This window comes from Lipophrys pholis (assembly GCF_963383615.2).
Source record: "Lipophrys pholis genome assembly, chromosome: 8".
Taxonomy (NCBI): Eukaryota; Metazoa; Chordata; class Actinopteri; order Blenniiformes; family Blenniidae; genus Lipophrys; species Lipophrys pholis.
Genome location: NC_137630.1, coordinates 22,089,945 through 22,111,336, shown reverse-complemented (window position 1 = coordinate 22,111,336; position 21,392 = coordinate 22,089,945). Strand labels below are relative to the sequence as shown.

Sequence of the window (21,392 nt, the reverse complement as noted above, 5' to 3'; positions counted from 1 at the left end):
TATTGAAAAAGATGCATATGTGTGCATATCTGTAAATAGCTTGTGTAACCGTTCAGCATAATCCAGCAAGACATTACCTGCATTACAAAAAAGGCTATAACAACAAACTATTAGACTTTTGGAAACAATAATAAAATATGTATGATGATTAAGGGGAGAAAAAAAACTTGTGAAATATCCTTCAAAAAGTGCAACAGTACAAGTCTATCGGAGTGTCGTCTAACAAGTTGACAGACTATTTTTGTAACTGACTCCACCAACAACAGTGTGATCAATGATGAAAAACTTAGAAGCGGATTTTGGAATTTGAGAGTTTATTTTTCCCAGTGTGCGAACAGGACTTCTGAAAACGTTCTTCCTTTCTTGTGCTATTTTTAGACGACACAGAGGAGAGAGTGGCACTCTAAACAGCAACTTAGTTTGTGAACACGCTATCAAATGTGTAGGTTTTTATAATTAAAAGAAAGGTAAGAGGCACCGCAGACCTTCAAAGTGACAGGACTGTTGAAATGATGTCAAAGCACACATTTCAGAAAGCAGTGAACCAGTTTTCTGTAATTACTTGTGTCAAACAAGTTATGTTACCCTTGTTTTGGGCTGATGAGCTGGTGCCAGAAACAAGAGAGAATTAAAGTGATTAATAATTTTTAGAACAACCTCCATCGGTGACACATAACCACTCATTGTTTGGGTTCATTTAAAAATTGTCTTGAAGTTTCACTGTTTCAGTGAAGTAAAGAGTGAACAAGCGCTCTCCGTCCATGCCTGTGTGTAACGAAATAATTTAACTTAATGTGTCATCCAGGATTTTTCCATTATAACGTCCCACCCTGACCCCTGACAATGCATCATAAAATAAATCTGCTTTGACACATCTTTAATGAGGCATATGTCTCTCAGAATGTTCCTATGAAGTGATTACTCCTCTCCTACAAAGTACCCTAATTAGACTGCTCAGACCTTACAAAATTGATTCTGGCGTTCCTGTAAGAGTTAGTCCACATCTAAAATGGAGCTGAAAAATGATCTCTGGTGAGCCAGCTCACCCATTTGTTCCACCCGAGAAGGCATTAGAGCCAAATCCTTTTGAAAGAGTTAAGGTGTTGGAGGCGACGAGGACTTCTCACAGCTTCCTATCCGGAATTCGCTCAGACTACTGGTGGCTGCAGGCGTGTAATTTGTGCCAGATTTGCAATGCCGTATCCACCCTCTGACCTCAGCACAGAGACACACTGTGCTTAAACCACCTTCTCCGTGTAGCTTTGTGGAAGTATACATGTGGTATAATAGAAATAGGTTGTGTTTCCCAAAAGGCCCCAGAACAAATACCGAGGCTTAAACGCTGGCAGTGAATGTGACCAACTGATCAGAGAGTTTACACTGAGAATTGGCCTTGTGAGGAAAATGTATTGTACAGCATGATGCTTTTGGAGTTTTGCTTGTATTCTGAATATACCTGTAACCAGAGGGCAATCTTCCAAGGTATGAGGGGGTCTCGCCCCTCCACGTCTCACTCCCACATCTCCCATGCATTTTTTTTTTATTGCTATCTTTTTCCATCTTAAAGTGCCCACTTTAATGCATTATTTTAAAAATCATTAATTTATGTCTAAACTTACTATCTCACACATCAACCTTTCAAACCAAGATTTTGACTCATTCCTCTATTTCCTCATTAAAACATTTTGTTGTCAGTGACTTTGGAAAATGAGGTGCAGTATGTGTTCATATCAGCCCGCAGCTGTCACACCTGTTGTATTATTTTGTTTTACACTGGGTCTTTTCGTTTGTATTCATCATCTTTACTTTGCGTTCAGTACGAATTGTGTCTTTTAATAAAATTGACAGTTCGTTATTCCCTTCATAGCAGAGCTCCTTCTCGGTCGTGTGTCCCTAAAAGTAAAACAGCTTTACACAAACAAACAAGAAAATAAATGCAAAAGCCATAAGCACAGAGACCGTGTGACACACAAAAGATCCAGAATCATTAGAAACACCTTTTCAGATTTAATTGACTAGAAAAAGCTCATTATATCTGCTGTGACATCAGCTCATTTCACGTTATTTATTCATTAATTCATTACAGCTGTGCGGTGAAACTAAACTAAGCTGACATTTGGATTTTTCTCCCTCAGAAATATGTTCATCATTATTTATTGATAGCTGTTGTTCAATAGCCTTCACTAATGGCTGTGCATCTTTTCTTACAATACAGGATGAAAAAGACTTAATTAAAAACACCAAATATATTAATCATTGCCTATAATGGACTGTGGACCTGTGCAGGGTGTACACTGCCTTAGTCAGCTTGGACCGGCTCCAGCATCCCACAAGCTGAGTATAAAGTGGTATAGAAGATAGACTGATGTATTACTTAGGGTATTTTAGGAATGACAGATGAGTGCTGTAATTTCACCGAGGACTTTAACACTGAAGTTGGCAAGACTCAATACGAATCCAATACTACTAAGTGCATTGCTATTTTGAAGAAGAGGGCCGGCAGGGACATTGAAGGTAATTTTAAGACTTCTGGCATGAAATAATTTTGACTTACAAAAGGGAACTAAACAGAAAAGTCTTTTAAGGCTTGGACAAAACAAATTGCTGGATTAATGAATAGACTGCCTTTTAAAGCCCCGCGTGTTTTTTCCCCAGGCTTGTTTTTTTTTTTTGTTGTTTTTTTTTTTTTTTTAGCTCTCAGCCTCAAGCATATTTTATTCATACTGAAGATGTTTGAAACCAGGCCACGTTTACATTATTTAAGTTTAAATAAAAGCTGGGCCACTCTAGAGTTTAGGCATCATTACTCACACAGGTCTCAGTCCTGTATTTATTGGGAGTCTATTTTCAGCTGTAGATTTAGTGTTGCAGTGGGTATTTAGCACAGCAGGACAGTGTTTGCGTGGGATCCACTAAATGAAGGACGTGTCGCACCATGCAACAATGTCGAGCTCCCTGATGTGTTTTTTATAGCTTTTGCACAACAATGGAACTCTGTGTTATGAAGGAATAAAGTTGGGTAATTTCATTGTTGATTTTCTAGATCAAAAGTCAACCGATTACAAGAACTAGGACATTGTTGTTGTTTTTTTCACCCTTTAAATCATTGCCAAGCACAGTCACAGTCCAAAATGGTTGATTTAATAAATCAAACAAGCAAAAAAAAGTAAAGTGCATTATACAGTAATGAGAATTACCACTAGGTTTGGTGAAATTATGTTTACTTCCTCCTAATCATGCCAGAGATTCATAAAAGAGAGTAAGTGGTGCGAAATGTTATCTAACCTGTATTAAATCATCTACAACTTAACAGATAGCAATTATTTTATATCTAACTTTTCCAGCGTCTTGACACAACATGACACTTGTATATGTAAAAGACTGCTAAAGTTAATGCTTGTGCTAAAATCTGTACTGTGTGAAAGACAAACACAAAGATTCTGCTTCTCTGCATCCCAGCCTGAGCTGTTGTTGTAGGAGATTTCTGAAGGCTGACAGTGTGGACCTCAGTGGGTGGTAAAACCAACACGCTGTGGCCTCATCTCTGTGGAGACATGCATCATGTGCATCTTCCTGATGAAAGAAAAAAAAAAACGAGCAATTCTCCATTCTGTGAAATCAGAGATGTTCTCAGAAAGCGTCAACCTGCATCTCTGGTGGTTCACAAAACCCACAAAGACGCACAATGAATTCCCATCAGGATTCATGATGAATGTAATTAACCACTAAGAAAAACACAATGTGGGACAAATTAATGTGTGGATCCGTCACAGTTTATAATATTTAAAGTGATGTTAGCTAAATCTCTGGAGAGATGATCCTCTTCCACAGAGTGTGCTGATTGGTTCCTGCTGTCCTTTGCGAGACCTCAGCGCTCCTTCAGCAGACAGTTTGGTTGCCTGACGTCCGACTGTTGATGCAGCTGAGGCTCACTGAAGTGGCTGCATGTGCTGCTGGCTTGTGACCACTGCTGTGGCTTGGAAGAACTAAATCATCCATTTGCCACCGCTTTGTTTTTTTGAACTCAGGGCAGCAAGCAAATAAGTCTCTGCCTTCCCGGGATCATCTGTTCATTGTTTATTTACTCACACTTAACTTTCTCCTGCTGTCTGACCTGTGATCCTCTGTTTGAGCCAAAAGCAGTCTTAATAGGGAGACGTAACAGCTATTATTTAGTTTAACAGGACTAAATCTGTTAGAATGTCTTCAGTAGTGAATGTATGCCCCTGGTGAAAACACATTTTAATTGGTTAACTTCATATATTTGAACCCATGAAGCTCTAAAACTGTTTTTAACATAGAAATATGCTGCATAATGATGTTGTTTGGATGTTGGGAAGGTTTGTGGAGAAATTAGGCAGAGGTAATTTAGGTTTCACTTTTATTGAAGCACTTAACCAGACAACAAAAACAGACCTCAGCAGGTGGAAGAACCATAAACATGTCAGTCTGAAAAGACAGAGTGAACCATGAAACAACAGGAGAGACAACTATAGTGCAAAAAATGCACAGAATGGACCATAACCACACATCTGACATCAAAACGGTGATCATTAAACACATGTACATGCAGGCAGTGGTGAAAGTAACTGAGTACGCAAGTACCCTTTTCTGTATTTCAAGTATTTGATCACATAATGCTCAAAGGTAAATAACTATTACACCCTGGATTTAAAGAGAAAACATATTACACCCCTGTTACATTGTATTTCACCTTTTAAACCTTTTCTAAATTTTAATTATTTTGAGGATAAAGTAAGTGCCACTCAGTATTATAATTAAGAAAAAAGTATTTGCAAACCTGTCTTGATTTTTCTTTTGGTAACTTATTGCCATTCACATTGCATTGAATCCAACTTTAATTTTTCAACACATATTTTAATGTTATAGTGTATGAAATCAGTTATAATTTATTTGGCAGTTAATTTATTTTTTACATACAAAACACATCATGTATTTGTTGTTTTAGACTAAATCACCAAATCTAGCCGTCTAATGTAAATCATGTCACTTTAAGCATTATCACATATATTTTAAGGTACAATTTAATATAGTTTATTCCTCATTTGTTACTTAATGTTTGCATATTGTCACTTTTACTTAGGATACACCCTTCAATGCCTTGAATTTCAGTTATGAGTGGAAACAACAAATAATAGAGAAAAGTGTCTGCTGGTATTGAAACTCTCAGATTTCTTTTGTAATTCTAACACTGCTTCATGTTTCACATTAGAGACTGTAACTGAGAAGTGCTTGCAGCTCCTCCCATCCAGCTATAAGAGCACAGCTGACCAGGTAGTCCTGGTCCATCCTTAACCAAGGCCAACAGACTTCATGAGAAGATCACCGGCTTTTTCCTAAAAAAAAAAATTAAAAAAACGCGCGTTGACGCAGCCGGTTCCATGTCGCAGACTCTGCGCCATCCTGAGATGTAGGGGCAACTGTCGTGGGGCTGTTTTCAGATCCGGAGCCGGGGATTCGGGGACTTTCAATGATGACTTTTGCCATGCTGCGGCCTGTGGCGACGCACTTAATGTACTCGAATTTCACGGTCACATCCGAGGACGACGAGAACCGCAGCGAGAGCGACGGCAGCTCGGAGCAGAGCTACTGCGGCTCCTCCGAGAAGCGGAGGCGCATTTCGCGCAACTTGGACGGGGACACGGCGGTGGTGGTGAAGCAGAGGAGCGCGGCCAACGCCCGGGAGAGAGGCAGGACACAGAGCGTCAACACCGCCTTCACAGCTCTGCGGACACTCATACCCACCGAGCCGGTGGACAGAAAACTCTCCAAGATCGAGACTCTGCGTCTGGCGTCCAGCTACATCGCCCATCTGGCCAACGTGCTCGTGACCGGGGACGGCAGTGCTGACGGACAGCCGTGCCTCCATGCGCAAGAGGAGAGCGGGGGGAAGCAGCCCAGGACCATCTGCACCTTCTGTTTGAGCAACCAGAGAAAAGGGGTACATGCTGTTTGGGTTTTATTGGCGCATGCATGGTCAACATAAAGGCTTAACCTGTGACATTGGACTACATTCCTTGAAGAGGCTCAGACCTCTATTAGTTTTAAATGTGTGTAATGGAGAAAGTCTGTCTGATGCCGCATTTCTTTACATTTCTAGTTTTATCCCATTTAATGTGTCGCGTGAAAAGCACTTTTACGCGCATTCAACACGTGTGCGTAAAAGCGCTTATAAATTCCTCGCACAGGTGGCTTTTAAGGCTACTTTTATCATCGGCCCAAAGCAAAACACAGGGTGGCTGATAATTCCGCCTACATTTGTTGACAAATAACATTAAATTGTTTAGGGTTTTTTTCTCCATATATATACATATATATATATATATATATATATATATATATATATATATATGTATATATATGTCCCCTGATTTGCAGAAACATCACGGTTGCGTCTGGCACGGACAAACTGTGTTCAAAGTTTTCCTGACCGCTTCTTCTCTTTTCTTTGCAGATTAAGGATGGAAAAGACTGCTTGAAAATGCGAGGGCTGGGTCCGCTGCGAATGAGACGTTGACTGAAGACCAGCGAAATGATCAACAACCTGAAAATCCTCAAAGACTTTCTCAGGGAAGAGTCCAAGCTGGTTTTGCAGAGCGCGCACACGTACGCACACATTGTACACATGCTGGATCAAATGATGGAACCAAAGAAGAGACTATTTATACTTGACTGACAAATTTAAGCATAAGACTTTCAAAGATGCAGTGCATTTGTTTGAAACTTATGATTTTTTTGTATTTCTTTTCTACTTGGCGAAAAGTTTAAATAAAGTATATTTTATTAAAAAAAGAAAGAAAAAATGTCCTTCTTGTTTGCAGTCTTGATCAAATGAGGTCTAAACATTGACAAAAGAAATGCCTTTGACGGAAAAAAAAATCAGGCTACTTCAAGAAAAGCTCAAACATTCTTTCTATGTGCAGTTATTGAAAATAATATTTAGAATTGAAACTGGCTGCTGCAGTTTGGAAAATCAGTGATACTCAATGCAAATATTTATATTTTTGTTAAAAAATTTGAAATGTATCAGGTTAAATTAAACAAATATTTTTAAGCTCCGTTTGCAAGCTTTACATATCAGCTCTTTAATGGCATAACATTCTCTCTTTTTCCTCTTGTTCGAATGTGAAAGAGACTTTGTTTATGAAGGAAAAGGTTGGGGGTTTCTCATGTCAGTGAATGGTGTATTTTTCCCGAAATCTCATGACTGGTGTTTTTTGAAGTCTGCTATCGATTAGTCACGGCAAATAGTAGCCCACACTGTTTCAGAGCCCCCAACACAGCTGTTGGTATGTCAGAGGGATAAATCAACCGCTGCGGACTCAGTGGACAGGGAGAGATGGGGTGAGAGGTCAGAAGTCACAGTGGAGCACTGATGTGAAACCTTGTTGACATATAATCGCCGCAATTGATGCAAGTATAATCCCAATGCAGAGTCTCAAGAAGACCTGTCTTTTTCAGTTTGTCACTTCTTGTTAGGAGTTGAACTCAAAGTCAGCAGCAGCTGGAAGATTCAGCCTGAATATATTCTTGTGCTTGTCGGTATGACATAACTACATTTTTCAATTTACTTTATTGCAAAAGGAAGCAAATGTGTTTTGTTTTTTTTTCCCCCTGTAGTTGTTAGAATTTCTTGCATTTGGATCTCCTTAGCACAGGAGAACGTTTGACTGGAAAATACTTCATGCATGCTGAGAAATCAAGTTGCTTAACGAAAGCAGCCCAGTCGCTGTGGATAACTTTGTGTCTCCTGCAGTCTGAAAAAGTCACTCCGGTGAACAGTGACAGGCAGATTTCAGCTCAGACATACAGACAGCTGAGCCAGAGTCGCTGTCTGGTATCGCTTTGAATAAGGCTGCAAAGTTTGCCTCCAAACAGCAGAGGAAATCTCCCCAGTGGCAGGAGTTTATATGGAAAGTGAATTTTAAGGCCGTTAAAGGTGCCTGCTGGGGGTCTTTGCTCCCCTCATCATCCCTCCCCCACCTGCTCTGTCAGGATAAGTTGAATTTGTCCTCCATGCTCAGGCACTGGGCCTCCTCAAATGGCTCCCCGAGGCTCCCCCCGGCAGGAAGATGTCACGTAGACAGAGGAAGGGAAAACAACGTGCAGCCGACCTCTCCGAGGAACTCTCTGTGCGGTGGGCTTTGGGTCATCGCCAGTCTTGACATCATCCGGCACTGGGACCCAGATGTACAGCTCTCCGGTGATGCATCCCAGGGCGAGCTTACTAAAAAGTGAGTTCCCAAAGAAATCAGAGGGAGATCTTTTTTTTTTTTTTTTACTTACCCGGGATGACAGGTAACAAATTGAGAGCAGCAACCATCAGAGGAGACGGCGGGGAGGGGGAAGCACCGACAGCAGATAAGGTCAGTGTGGATCTGTTTAACATGTCTGACAGGCGTGAGTCCAGAGGATCCACCTGGGGATCATTGCAAAGCTTTACCACTTTGCTTTGGTGAGTTTTTCCCTCTTCCTCAGACACTCGCATCTCTTAATCCCAGCAGAGATTTTATGCAGGAAGTATTTCTACAGGGATGAGATGAAGCTCGACGGCACTTCCTCCTCCTTGTCCTGCCAGGGTTATAACTTCAGATGAAAAATGAATGTGATCACCAGAGTTGTTTTGTGGAAGACAGCAGCAGGAAACGCAAGAGCAAAACTTCCCTGCCTCGCTATCGTCTTTAACTGGGAGTTTTTTGGCTTTCGTTTAAAGCGAGGGTGTCAAACATGAGGCCCGTGGGTCAAAACTGGCCAATAAGAGGCTCCAATCCTGCCACTGAACCACCAAGCAAATTGTAAAAATTCCAAAGAAACATTAGATTTTTTTTAAACAAAATTCTTAAGTGTCCCGAACACAACGCAACACTTAGCTGAGATATTTGTGATGCTGCCATGAAAGCTTGCTACTTCGTTGCTATCAAACTAGCCTCAAACATGCGGTCGGGGTGAGTTTGTAAAAATACAAACAATACCACAGCTAAAGAAGATGTTTTTTTCTGGGACATTTCACTGTATTTTGCACCAGAAGGTTTAACTACAATTGGCTTTGTGTTGAGATTGTTGTCTTGTTAAAACCTAGACATTTTCATCTTGTCCAGTCTCTGCCACAACAAAGAAAAGTTTGAAGTATAAATTCTAAGGTGATAATAGTGCTATATTACCGTTCCAGCACACTTAAAGTGAAACTGGACTTTATGTAGCCCCTGAACTAAAATGAGTGTGACACCCTTGCCTGTAAAGGATGAGCTTCAATATGAGCACAAAAACATTAAAATGAATTGTTGCACACTGGGTCCTTGGCAAGTAAACACACAAAATGTTTTTCTTTATATGTCGCCATCTAACTTTTTTTTTTGCTTAAAATCTGCCACAACCGTCACCGTCCATAATAACTAACACTGCAAACAGAAAACAATGAATTTATCATAAGACCTAGCAATGTGAAGTTTTAAATTATATTCTGTCACTTTTTAACTCTGCATTGTAATTATCAATTCTACTAATTGAGGAATATGAGTGATGATTGTTGTTCCATCTATTTGTTTATTAAAAAAATTGGCTGATAGTCTCTAGTCCACGATTACTGAATAAAGTTTGTCCAGTGTTAAATTCATATAAGGATAAATAAACCATTCAATTAAGAACCGACTTAATTCAATAAGTATTTGGAAACAAGCGAATGAATACCATGGAGCAGTATGGTGATGCAGTTGTTCCAACGCTTCCTCACAGCCAGAACATCAACAGGCTTTGGAGCCCTGGACATATGGAGACAGGGTGTGAATAATAGCAGGGGGAAAAGCCTTTTGGTATTTTCTGCCATAATCACTTTAAATTTGTTTTATATTTTTGTAATAATGATTTCAATTCCATTGCTAAAGAAAGGAAACCTATGGTGGACTTCATTGAGGATTTCTTGAACTAATCACAGTCTAGAGTCTTGATCAGCCTCGATGTAACCTTTCATTTATGAAAATATTCATTACATGTGCATGTGTGGGTTTTCTTCAGCTGTTCTGGTTTCCTTTCACAGTCCACAAATGGTTCATCTTTAACTTTAAATTTCCTTGAAGGCGAGAATGTGTGTGTGTGTCTCTCTCTGTGTGTTTTACCCTGACATGGACTGGTGACCGGGACAGGATGTACCCTGCCTTTGCAAATAGCCACGACCCAGTTTCATGAAGCTGTATAGAAGATGGATGGAATACTAGTCATGATGGATGTTACAGGATTACCGTAAGAGGAGATACCCTCCCTGGTGTAAATCTGAAGTTTGTGTAAGTTCAAGTCTGATGATGTAATAAAAGCACGCTGCCGGCAGTAACAAAGTCCAAGAGCAGGCACGGGATCTGAGGCTTTTCCTGTTTTGAGGTTGTCATAGGGACATTTTTTGAGAAATTAGAGCAAAACTTGTAACCTGTCCGCTGATTTCATTTTGAAGGCTTTTGCTTTCGTGTCTTTGGTGGCAGTGGGTTTATGCTGCTTGGCTTCACTGAGATTTCAGGCTGAATCAGAGATTTGAAAAGGGCGTCTGAAGCTTTTCCAGAGGCAATCTGAGGGGATTACAAGGAGAAAAGTTTGGGAGCAACTCAGAGGATCTGCAAGCAGCACGGGTCTGTCTATTAGCAGGTTTCCCAAACTTTTTCTCACTGACGATTCAAAACTTTCTTTTCCTTTTCAAATAGTATAATGTAACTCAACATATGACATGCAAAACGCTATGACAGGTCAGCAGATCAGGCTACCACAAACAATCACTGTGACATCTGTGAGCTATTTAGACTCACCAGTTCACCTCAAATGTAAGTTTTTTGTCTGTGGAAGAAAACCTATGGGAAAAACAAAAAGTCAGGGAGAACATGCAAACTCCACACAGAAAGCCCAGACCTGCTTTCAAATTTGTGACCTAGACTATATAACAAAAGTCCTAACCTATAAACCACAAAGTGACTCGTTGATATTTCTCATCTTAAGATTTGTTTAAAAAAAAAAAAAAGCCACCAAACCCTTTGTAGATAAAAAGCTTAACATTTCACACTTCCGTTGTGTGGTAAGTCCAAGAAAATCCAAGCTGGTCAGCTGATTTAACCCAAGAACAACTTTCAGTAGTACAATGAAGAGTGAACACCTTGGAGTGTGTTAAAGCAGTTTCTTTAAGTTCCCCTTTGGGTATCTCAGTGTGTTGTTGTACATCTGTACATCACAGCTTGCAGTTTAGTGCTCTTGTCTGTCTTATGAGAAAGTTATTCAAGAATAAAAGCGGAAGAGGCTGACATAATGCGTTCACGCTGACTGACAGTTATGTGATCTAAACACACAGACAAGGAAGCTGTCACGTTTAGCAAGCACAGCTTAATGAATCCTGTTGAGCAATGTCTCCATGAAAACACCTTCACAGATGAAACACAAATCACTGCTCAGACAGCTCAAACACGTTCCTGTCCTTGCCTCACCGACAGAAGAGAGGGGGGAAAAAAAAGAGAAAAAAAACAGTTAAAATAGATGATCCAGAAACAGGAAGGATGTGAAGCGTTTTTTCAGCATCATCTGGGAGCGCTGTCCTGATTCCCAGGTGGGTGCTTACGCTCAGAATGTTGTAGTCTTGCCAGCGAGCTGTTGTTAGACACAAACCTGCACATGGTAATATTTTAATAGCTTTTGCTCTCAGAGTCCGTTTCAGCATGTTTCAAACGCTCGCTGGCTGGGGAGGGGAGATGGCCCCTCGCTCCACCTGCGTGTCAAAGATATTAATGGTTCTGAGTCACTTTGTGGCTCCAGACTCAGATACTTTGCTTCCGATTTTACTGAACATGACCACTTTTCCAAAGGCAGGAGAAGGAGGAGGAGGAGGAGGAGGAGGAGGAGGAGGAGGGGGAGGAGGAGGAGGAGGAAGACGAGGAGGAAGCCTGTCTGCCTGGCCATCAGCTGAGCTTCTTTTGTAGGAGAAAAACTCATGCGAGGAGACAGTTTTATCCCCTAAAATGCACCAGAACAATTGTTTTCATGTGCCAAAGAGTTTGGCAAGGCCTTCAGACAGAGAGAGGATGATGGAGCGCGAATAGGAGGGGTGGGTGGGGGTAGCTAGTCAGAGGAAATCCCAGAGAAGAAATCAGGGAACAATACAGCCCGTCGTGAGGCTGCTGTGTTCTGTTGCAGGCTCGGACAATACACGCCCAACTGTCTGCAGCCTGCCAAGGCCCAGAGGCAGAGGTGAAAATCCAGCAAAGCAGACTTAAAGGGGGCTTTTGCTTCCTTAAATAAACAATTGAACAGGCAATGTGATGCCGCGCTGCAGCCTCAATTCCCTCACAAAGACAGGAATCATTTCACCGAGTTACAGCTGCATTCAGCAGGACAAAACAAAGACATTATCCAGATCACACGGGAGAAAATATCACATTTCGGGTGAAGATAAGAGAGCTTATTTTCCACAGTATGTGGGACTGTCTATCACTGTGAATTTAAATGAAATGAAACATGGATTATTTTATTGCAGAAACAGCAGAGCAAGTCTGAGAATACCACATCTGTCTATTTTCTCTCGCATTGTCTGAGTCAGGGTCGCAAAGAGCTGAGCAGATCCCACCTGACAATGAGCGAAAGGCATGCTACACCGCGGACAGGTCACCTCCACAAGGCCATCATAGAGAGAGACTATCCAGACACACTCACACGGCCAATTTCGAGACACCGATTCATGAAACAAGCATGTCTGAGGACTGTGGAAGAAAGATGCAGTACCGAAAAGAAAACTTCAGCGGGAACAAGGAACAAACCTGAATCTTTTCTGTGAGACTGTAACCACCACTTTATTGTGCAGCTCTAAGACAAACATTTTGTCATTCAAAAAAGGATGCAATGTCACAATGAGCATTTCCATTTTGCAGCATTTTTGCCCGTCTGTCATTTCGAGCTGAACAGGTCATGTAAAGGAAGTCTTTGCTACACATTATCCGCGTGACTCCAGTGTCAGATGGTTCATGGCTTTGCTGCAAACATTTCTGTCTGTCTGTCTATTTTTTATTTTTTTTTGCAGACATTCATGATGCTCGGATGATAAACCTGGGTCATCATTTTTTAACCTTTCCTCTGATATTCAACGTGAAATGTGTTTTGAACTTAATGTTCAGGGTTGAAATGTTGCAACAGGCTACCAATTGAATTTTTTAAGACAATGTTGTTTTTTTAAACCTCATTGGTGACCAAAAGATCCTATCATGAATGGATGGATGTGGCTTAAAAACACGAAGAAGAAAACAAACATCGTGCTGGGCCTGGCTGAACATGAGAAAAGCACCACCAGTGGAGGTGCAACAGGAAAACAGAAAGCTATAGAGAGAAGTGCAATCCTCAGCTTCTTTCTCGCCTCCACACTGCCGACCAGTCGTAGTGTGAAGTGAGTGTGAATTTCAGATGGATGGTTATGGAAAGTTGCGGAAACTGACAGATGCAAGCTGCCTTATATCCCACGTTGAGTGGTATGGGACGTATGAGTTTACTGAGAGGTGATTTGGCCAACTGAGACGCACGTCGGGGACTGAAGATAAAATAAAAGAGTCTCTAGCGTTGTTACTGATATTAAGTGAAATACTCTGCCTGTCTCCGGAGTCTCTCGGCTTCTACAACACTGGATTGATATTGAATTCTGCTGAATCCTAATAATGACCTACTTATGTTTATCAGGGGGACTCCTGAAGCATGAACGAGAGCAGTTCCACATGTCCAGTTCTAAAGAAGGCTCAACATTTCTTATAAGCTACTACAGAGTTGTTAAAATAGCTTAATTTTAGAGAACGATGGTTAGATCTTGGTTAGATTACATTTGGCTCATATGCATGTTTTTGGACTGGGAGGAAGCCAGAGTGTCTGTGGAAAACCAACACACACACACAGGGAGAACATGTAAACTCCACTCAGAGCAGCCTCCAAGCCCATTGGCTATGAGGTGACAGTGCTAATCACTGTGCTTTCCTTGAACAGGTCTCTAAAAAAAAACAACCCAAAAAACCAACAACTATTATTTGATCCAGACTCACCGCAGATGTGACGGCCTCCAAACAAGTAGAATCCCCCGCCCGGCCCTCTGTCTTTGATCCAAATCGTGGCGATAGAAGGAACGTTGCTGATGCCTCTTGATTCTTGGAAGCAAAGACAGATGATCATTTAATGCAAACAAGTGTTTTCAAAATAAAACTCACATTCAAAGCTTTGGGCAATTTTTAGACTCTTTTATCAGCGGGAAAAAAAAGCCAGTTTTTGGACTGTGGCAGGCAACTAGAACACCAACAGAGGTTCAACAAGGACTCAAGCTGAAGAGTGCTATTATTTTGATTAAATACACTAAATGAACTTGTTTTAAATAATCAACAATATGTATCATCAATAGTCTTTTTTGCTTTTCCAGTTTTCACAATATGCTGAAAAAGAAGAATCATGTAGCAATAAAGACCTTATATGAATAGAAACGGCCTTGACTGTCTATGCTCTTAGTGTTGTGGATTTCTAATAGCCACTTATGTAGCAACCCATTTTTGGAGTAAATTTAAGCTTTGCTTATTTTATCTCGGAATCTGTCCTCTTAGCCTGCACTGAAACACTGGCACTGTAATGGCCCATCAAAGAGCTTTAAATCTGTCAAACCCCAGTAAACATGCAGGGCCTTCATGGGAAAGTCTCGGTGTACAGGGCCGGGGGGAGAGATGGCGGAACCATTGGGATGTCTCATTTCTGCAAACAGAGGATTTCCTCAATCAGAGGCGAGAGAGTGTGCAGTGAACAACCTCGCTGACAGAAACATGGAGACCTGCACCGGCAGCTGGGCGTGCTAACAACCTCTGGGATTTGCCGTGGCGTGCAACACCCTTTAACTGCAGCGGCCAGAGCCGAATCAAATGCATACGTGCACAAATCACACGTGCACTCGCTCACATTTACACGGAGAATGACACCCTCAGAGGATCACAACTTTTGATGAGTCGTACAAGCCTGAGCAGCTCTTGCCACTGACCTCCAGGACCTCCTGTTTCCTTATGACACATAGTTTGTCTCGGCTTTAAAACTCCCTCATGTTTGATTTAGGAAATTTTGCAAAATGCACCACTGGAATATCAGCACATTTGCAGCTGAGAGAAAAGTGGAGGATCGTGTGTGATTGCATTTGCTATTTATTTCTCTGATTTCTCCTCGTCACAGTTCTCTCACAGCTGCAGTCACTGGTATCCAAAAAACCCACACTATGTTCTGTTGTAACGTTGGTACGTTTCAGCAGTCGCGCTCCCGCGGTGCCAGCTGCTGCTGAATGAAGCATTGTTTAATGCAGATGGTCGAATCCAAACACCTCGCTCTTCCCTTTTCCATACAGTCAGTCTGCTATTAATAACCATATATCGACCTCCTTTGTCAACAAGAACGACACATACAAGTAATATGCTTGAGGGCAGACAATGGGGAGTTCCCTGCCATCAAAACAACAGGATGAGCCACACTTATAAGAGTGTGTGTGGGTGTGTGATTGATGGGAGCCTCCTGTTAGTGAGACAGCCAGTTTCTGGAGGAAAACATCTCACTGCCCAACTTACAGTCTGATTCATGTCCAATGTATTTTACAGTCTGAACTGGACTGACAGTAATGGAGTCAATGTGTAGTCAAAAGCAGCCATAAACCTTTTTTTTTTTTTTTTTCATAAAATGGGAAAAACAAAAATGCTAATCTAACATATTTTTTTAGGTTTTCAAAAAAAAAAAAAAACACAAAAAAATTGTTAAATGTGTACATAACACATTTAACAACAAAGGTAGAATGTGTTTTAAATACAAACTTAAATTGTCAGATGATATTCTAAACAATATCAAGTTAACATCAAGGCAGAGTGGAGTTTATTTAAAAAGGTGCATTTACAAATGTGTGTTTTCACAATAATCTTCAAAAGGAGACGTGTTTCTACCTTATTCACTGCGGCTGCAAGGTCCTGACAGAAAATGCCTTATTGAATTTTTCAGTTCTTGCTATCAAGAACTGCAACCACCCCACACCGCAACCTTCAACGGTGGTTATCACGTTTACACCTCAGCTGGAGTTATTAACCTCACCAAGTCCACTTACTGTATGAAGGTTGGGTTATTTGCTATGTTTTACTTTTCCAAAACAGTGATTATGTGACTATTTAGTGAGCTGTAGAGTAGCATCACTATTTTGGGGGGGAATTTGAGTAGTTCAATTGCTACGCATGACTAATAGTTTGCCCAGTTGAGTTTTGTGTGACTGAAAAAATTAATGGATTGATATGGATTTTTTAGCTGAGTCTTAATAATGGCAACTCTTTTAAACTACTGCAGAGTTCTTAAAAGAATAATGGGACAATCAATTTCAGTTCTAAAAAATGACTAATTGGTAAAGACACTATTTACTGCGAAGCAAATATAAAGTCATTTCAGTGTTGTTTTCAAATATCCCCCTTAATGTCCATCTTTTAAAAAGTAATCAAAATATTTTATTTCAAATATCGTTAAGTACCAATAAATATAAATATCTGTTTCCATAGCAGTTTCTCTTCTTTTATAACACTTTCTTTTTGTTTTCTACACTGTGTTTTATCTCCAATGTGAAGTCAATATTTTGGGGGATTGTGTCACAGTTTTGTGGCATTTAAAAAAGGTTACAATTACTATTGCAAATAAAAATAAAAGAGTTGCATGGTGTGCCCGTTCTTCACCTCTATTGGTTGCAGCGACCCTGCGATCCTGAGTTGGATAAGCAGTAGAGAAGATGGGTGGACGGTTACTTGGGAAAGTAATTCCTGCATTACTTCTATGTAGGGCTAAAAACATTTAATCGATTCATTTTTTACATTTATTTTGCATCCCCCCCCCCCACAGTTTTTTCCGTTGTATCATTCCTTGTGGGTTTCTGTAGTTGTTGTTGCACTTTTGCTTAAAACTGGGTTAAAGCTTGAATTTGTTAAATGACAGCTCCTCATCTACTTTTTATTTTGGAATTGTTTATATGCATTTTAGCTCTGAGGACAATCACAGCAATAAAGTTGCATTTTTGACAATATATCTGATGTCTGCAGTCATTTTTAAGTGCATAGAGAAAAAAATCTAATGTCGAATCGAAACTCAGATTTTTTTTTTAAAAAGGTCATAGTTTTGTTTTCGTAGGCCAAATCGCCCAGCCCTACTTGTGTGCCAAGCCTGTCTTCTTATCGTGCACATAAACGTATTATTACAGAACAGCTTAGTTGTCACAACTGTGTGGATTTGTTTGACAACAGCTCCAAAACAATGGTTTTCATTTAAGTAACAGCCGCGCTGGGACAGCAGGAATTGTGACTGCATTAACCATTTCCCTGTTGCTGAATAGCCTCTTGTGTGGCTTCTAAACTCGACAGTAGATTGACACAAAATGCTCCTTAAACAGTAATAGGACAACATTACTCGACCAACATTGGTCTCGTCACTTCTCAGAGGTTTACAGTCTCTTTTTACAAGAAAAATAGACACAATTTTGAACTTCACTGCAGACATTAAATAATAATAATAATAATAATCATGAAATGAGAAATTGCAGTCTCCGTTTAGTTTTTTTTTGTTTTGCTCCCTTGCTGATGAATTTGATGTGACGATTGTCAGTATGAGCTGCAGTAACTAAAGAGAAATGATGTACTGTTGAAACACCACTTGGTGGCATATTTTGTTTCCTTATGTTGATACCGTCAGCTCTTACGAGCCCAATTTCCAGGAAGCCGTCATGTCCTTTCAAGTGAAACGAGACAACCTGTTTCCACAAACTCACACACCACACAATGAGTAAGACCCACGTCGTATTGTTCATACAGGTGAGTTAGATCATTATCAGTATAATGGATTTTACTGATTAGAACAGTCATGCAGATATGCTTGTTCTGTACTTTGAATCTCGTAGCTGCTGTCAGTCCATTATGTGACACAGAGTCACCGGGATATTAAAGCTGACTGTGGTCAAGATGTTCTTCTGCCGTGTCCTGGTCTCGACAGCGAACACGGGAACTTCCTCTCATTGGTCTGGTCCAAGGTCTGTTAGCCTTTTCTGCCTTTTAGGCATTAATAACTGCCATTTTCAGACTTGATAGTTTAATGTTATTTGGAGATACTGAAATTGTGGATTGTTGCTTTTTAAAAACGATCGCCAAGGGAAAACTTGGCATTATCAGGTGGACTGCCAAGGGCAGCAAGCCCTACAACTTCTCTCGAGAAGCCAGATTTGGAGAGAACCACAGTCTGATGCTGCCCAGAGCCACTCCTGAAGATTCAGGCGAATACGAGTGTGCGATCAGAGCGAACGTCGGTGGCAAGAACCAGTATCTCAGCGTCAATCTGACAGTTCACGGTAAGATCTGAATTTATCATCTTAACCCCAAAGATACCACCCTACCCCACCCCCCCACCCCAAATGCATCTTAAGGATTTTTTATTTAGTTTTTTAACTTTATTCTAGTTTTGCATCTATTATTGTATGTGCACTATACAGTCTTGTAAATAGTATATTCATGTAAATTGAACACTTCAAGAGTCAGTTTGCACATTATATTGCCAATATTACCATGCGCAATGCGCTGATGGCTCAAGGCTGACTGAACGACGACACGTTGTTTCCATTAACCGCTCTGAAAATTTTAAATGACATAATTTCAAATGTGAAAGAAAAGTGCAATCAATCGCATTTACTTCAGTTAACTAATTCATGTGCTTCAATCGACTGACAGCCTTGATTATTCCTTGTGCGCAACGGAGCAGAAGTCAGAAGCAGAAAATTCAAAGAGAAACTTCGAGGAACTGCAGGAATTAAAAATGTTGACGGTCCAGTCGCAGTTGTCACAAATCATACTCTATCGCACCACAACAACGTCATCACATTTTCAGCTGAAAGAGTGCAACGCTACTCAGGAGTACCATCTAGATTTCATTATATCGCCTATTAAATTGGCCATACATGCATTTGGATTGAACTTTTCTTGGTTTTCATCTTCAGAGTGTGTGGCTCAGTTTGAGGGGACAACCAGTGGCCAGTTTGAGAGGTCAACCAGTGTGTCGAACTCGACTCTCTCCTGTCACGATGAAGTTCACGACCTGCCACTCATGTGGAGCGCAATGGGCTACTTGGCCGTGGCCCTGGCCAAAATTGCTCTGTCTCTAATAAGTATTTGGGTAAATATGCTCATATTCATCTGTTTTCCGTATTCTTTATTTTTTTTACAAATTGAGACGCAAAACACGGGTATACATGCTAAAGACTCAACCCAGACTTTTCCTGCAGCTAATGTCCTTGCTGTGGGATTAATAAAGTCGTATGCTATCTTAACAATCAACCACTGCGGTCACACAGGAAACTTTGGGTTTTAGGGGCTTAAAAGCAGACTTCAGTGGAAACATTAAAATGAGGTTTGGGCGGTAACTAACAACACGGGGGATCATGATGAGCAGGAAGGAAACTCCACAGTGTATCACAATAATATGTCCATCTCTGAACACTACAAAAAAAAAAATCAACTAAGCAGTTATTTAGTTGAAATATGTTTTATTAACATGAGACTCTCTTTGTTGAATGGTTTAATGAAATACACAATGTAATACATGTCATTCCACTTTATCTGAATAGATAGAAATGACTGACATGACTGAATTACATTAACTCAACAAATTAGTTGTTTTTACAAGTTTTTAAAGTTTTCATATGGACCTGAGAGTCTGCAATAAAGATTGATTGATTGATTGAAATCCTTTTTTTGGTAGTGTAGCTTTATGGAGCTTTAAAGCAGGCTTAAACTCATTGTTTACCAACATTACTGTGGCTGAGGGCCGGTGCCCCAGTTTGGAAAAAAGCTTAAAAGCACTCAAAAACACTCAACCCAGAGCCCTAGATAGCAAATAGACCGAAAGACACCAAAAAGAGACTATAAACTGAATGAATAAGTTAATGATAGAAACTGCTGGTTCGAGAAATAAGGTTCATACAGGTCAGACTGACATACAGAGTTTGAGGACAAAAACCTAAGAAATATATAAATAAATCACTTTTTAAAAAAATCCTAGAGTACAGCTCATTAATGTCTGTAGTCAGTGTATTTTTGGGGGTTTATTCCACTTTTTGTAAATTACGTGTGGTTTTGTGTTCACAAATATATCGCTAATACATCTAGTCTAAAACTCCTGTATGCTGTATATGAGCGGTTGTATTTTTCTCAGTAAGGGATCACTGCAATGCAGCTCCGTTGCACTGGTGGAGCAAATGTAGGCGAAATCACTTCTGCTCTGAGGCACCATTTCCTCTGAAAGCAGCCTGCCCCCACCTTGAAGACTTTTGTTTCTTCTTTTCTCTTTTTTTTAAAGAAATCCAGTGGGTGGGCTTCTTTCCAGTCTAAGTTGCTGTTGTTTTGTCTATTTCTTCAATAAATCAGGTTCTTCACAAAAGACATTCAAGACAACAGCAGAACAGGTGGACTCAGGATCTGCAGAGGTCAAAGACGACAAGTTACTGAAGACATCCTCAAAACCAGCAGCCATGGAAATAAAGATTCCATTTTAATCTTTGCATATTTTATTTATTGAATATTTGCTTTTTCTCAGGAAGATTCACGCCTGGTGTTGTTCAGTGCTGTCTTTTTATAAAACTGTGTCGTGGTACAAAACCATACCGCAGGATGGCTGTGTGTGTGTGTGTGTGTGTGTGTGTGTATTAGCAGCATAGTGATCGACAGGCAACAGGAAACACATAAAAGGATGTAAGTCTTGTTTGAGAGCAACGGGTCACACTTCCTTCATGTATAAAAATGATCTTTTGAAATAAACAACAGCTAAACACTGACACATGAATTTCTGCAACAATAAATTAATCCATATTAAATTGTCTGCCAATTAAAACAGAGTGTTTATCAGTTTGTATTGACTGTGTTACAATAAAGTTCTGCAAAATAGTATTTGTTATTGTACTGTTATTGCCAAATATTGTAGTGTTTGCTTATTCTTTTGATGTTTGATCTCAAGCCTCGATCTCAATTGAAGGCGTTTTCTAAGAACTCAAACCTTTGTGGTGTGGTAATTCCTGTTTTAAGAAGTGAAAGTAAGCTTCAGCTACTTTTCTCAAGCTAATTCAACAGTAGAAGTCCACAAAATTGATTAAAATTCTCCAGCCACCACAGAGCAGTGAGAACAAGATCTAACCCGGCTTCAAAATCTCAGAGACAAAAAGACACAAGGAGTATCACGTGATGATCAATCCTGCCTGTTTGAACATATGTTAAAAAAAAAAAAACATATCTAAGAGTCAAAGTGTCTGTCTGAGGGAGCAGCCGAGCAAGTAAAGAGGAAAACAATGTTCACACATCACCATCTAC

The 21,392-nt window shown here is 40.3% G+C and overlaps 2 protein-coding genes across 3 annotated transcripts; both read left to right on the top strand.

Moving 5' to 3' along the window:
- The first annotated feature begins 5,303 nt into the window (after window positions 1–5,303).
- On the top strand, window positions 5,304–6,805 carry tcf15 (transcription factor 15). The gene is made up of 2 exons (XM_080468755.1): window positions 5,304–5,962; window positions 6,476–6,805. Exons 1-2 carry the CDS (start codon window positions 5,492–5,494, stop codon window positions 6,536–6,538), a joined length of 534 nt encoding a protein of 177 aa, XP_080324881.1. The 5' UTR covers window positions 5,304–5,491; the 3' UTR covers window positions 6,539–6,805.
- Window positions 6,806–17,737: 10,932 nt separating this feature from the next.
- Window positions 17,738–20,998, top strand: LOC308112745 (uncharacterized protein). Of its 2 annotated transcripts, none has more exons than XM_080468486.1 (5): window positions 17,738–17,858; window positions 17,945–18,073; window positions 18,193–18,388; window positions 19,031–19,206; window positions 20,457–20,998. In XM_080468486.1, exons 1-5 carry the CDS (start codon window positions 17,826–17,828, stop codon window positions 20,535–20,537), a joined length of 615 nt encoding a protein of 204 aa, XP_080324612.1. In that variant the 5' UTR covers window positions 17,738–17,825; the 3' UTR covers window positions 20,538–20,998. The 2 variants fall into 2 exon arrangements, with proteins under 2 accessions (XP_080324612.1, XP_080324611.1); XM_080468485.1 differs by having other exon boundaries at window positions 17,773–17,858; window positions 18,184–18,388; window positions 20,457–20,974.
- The last annotated feature ends 394 nt before the right edge of the window (window positions 20,999–21,392 follow it).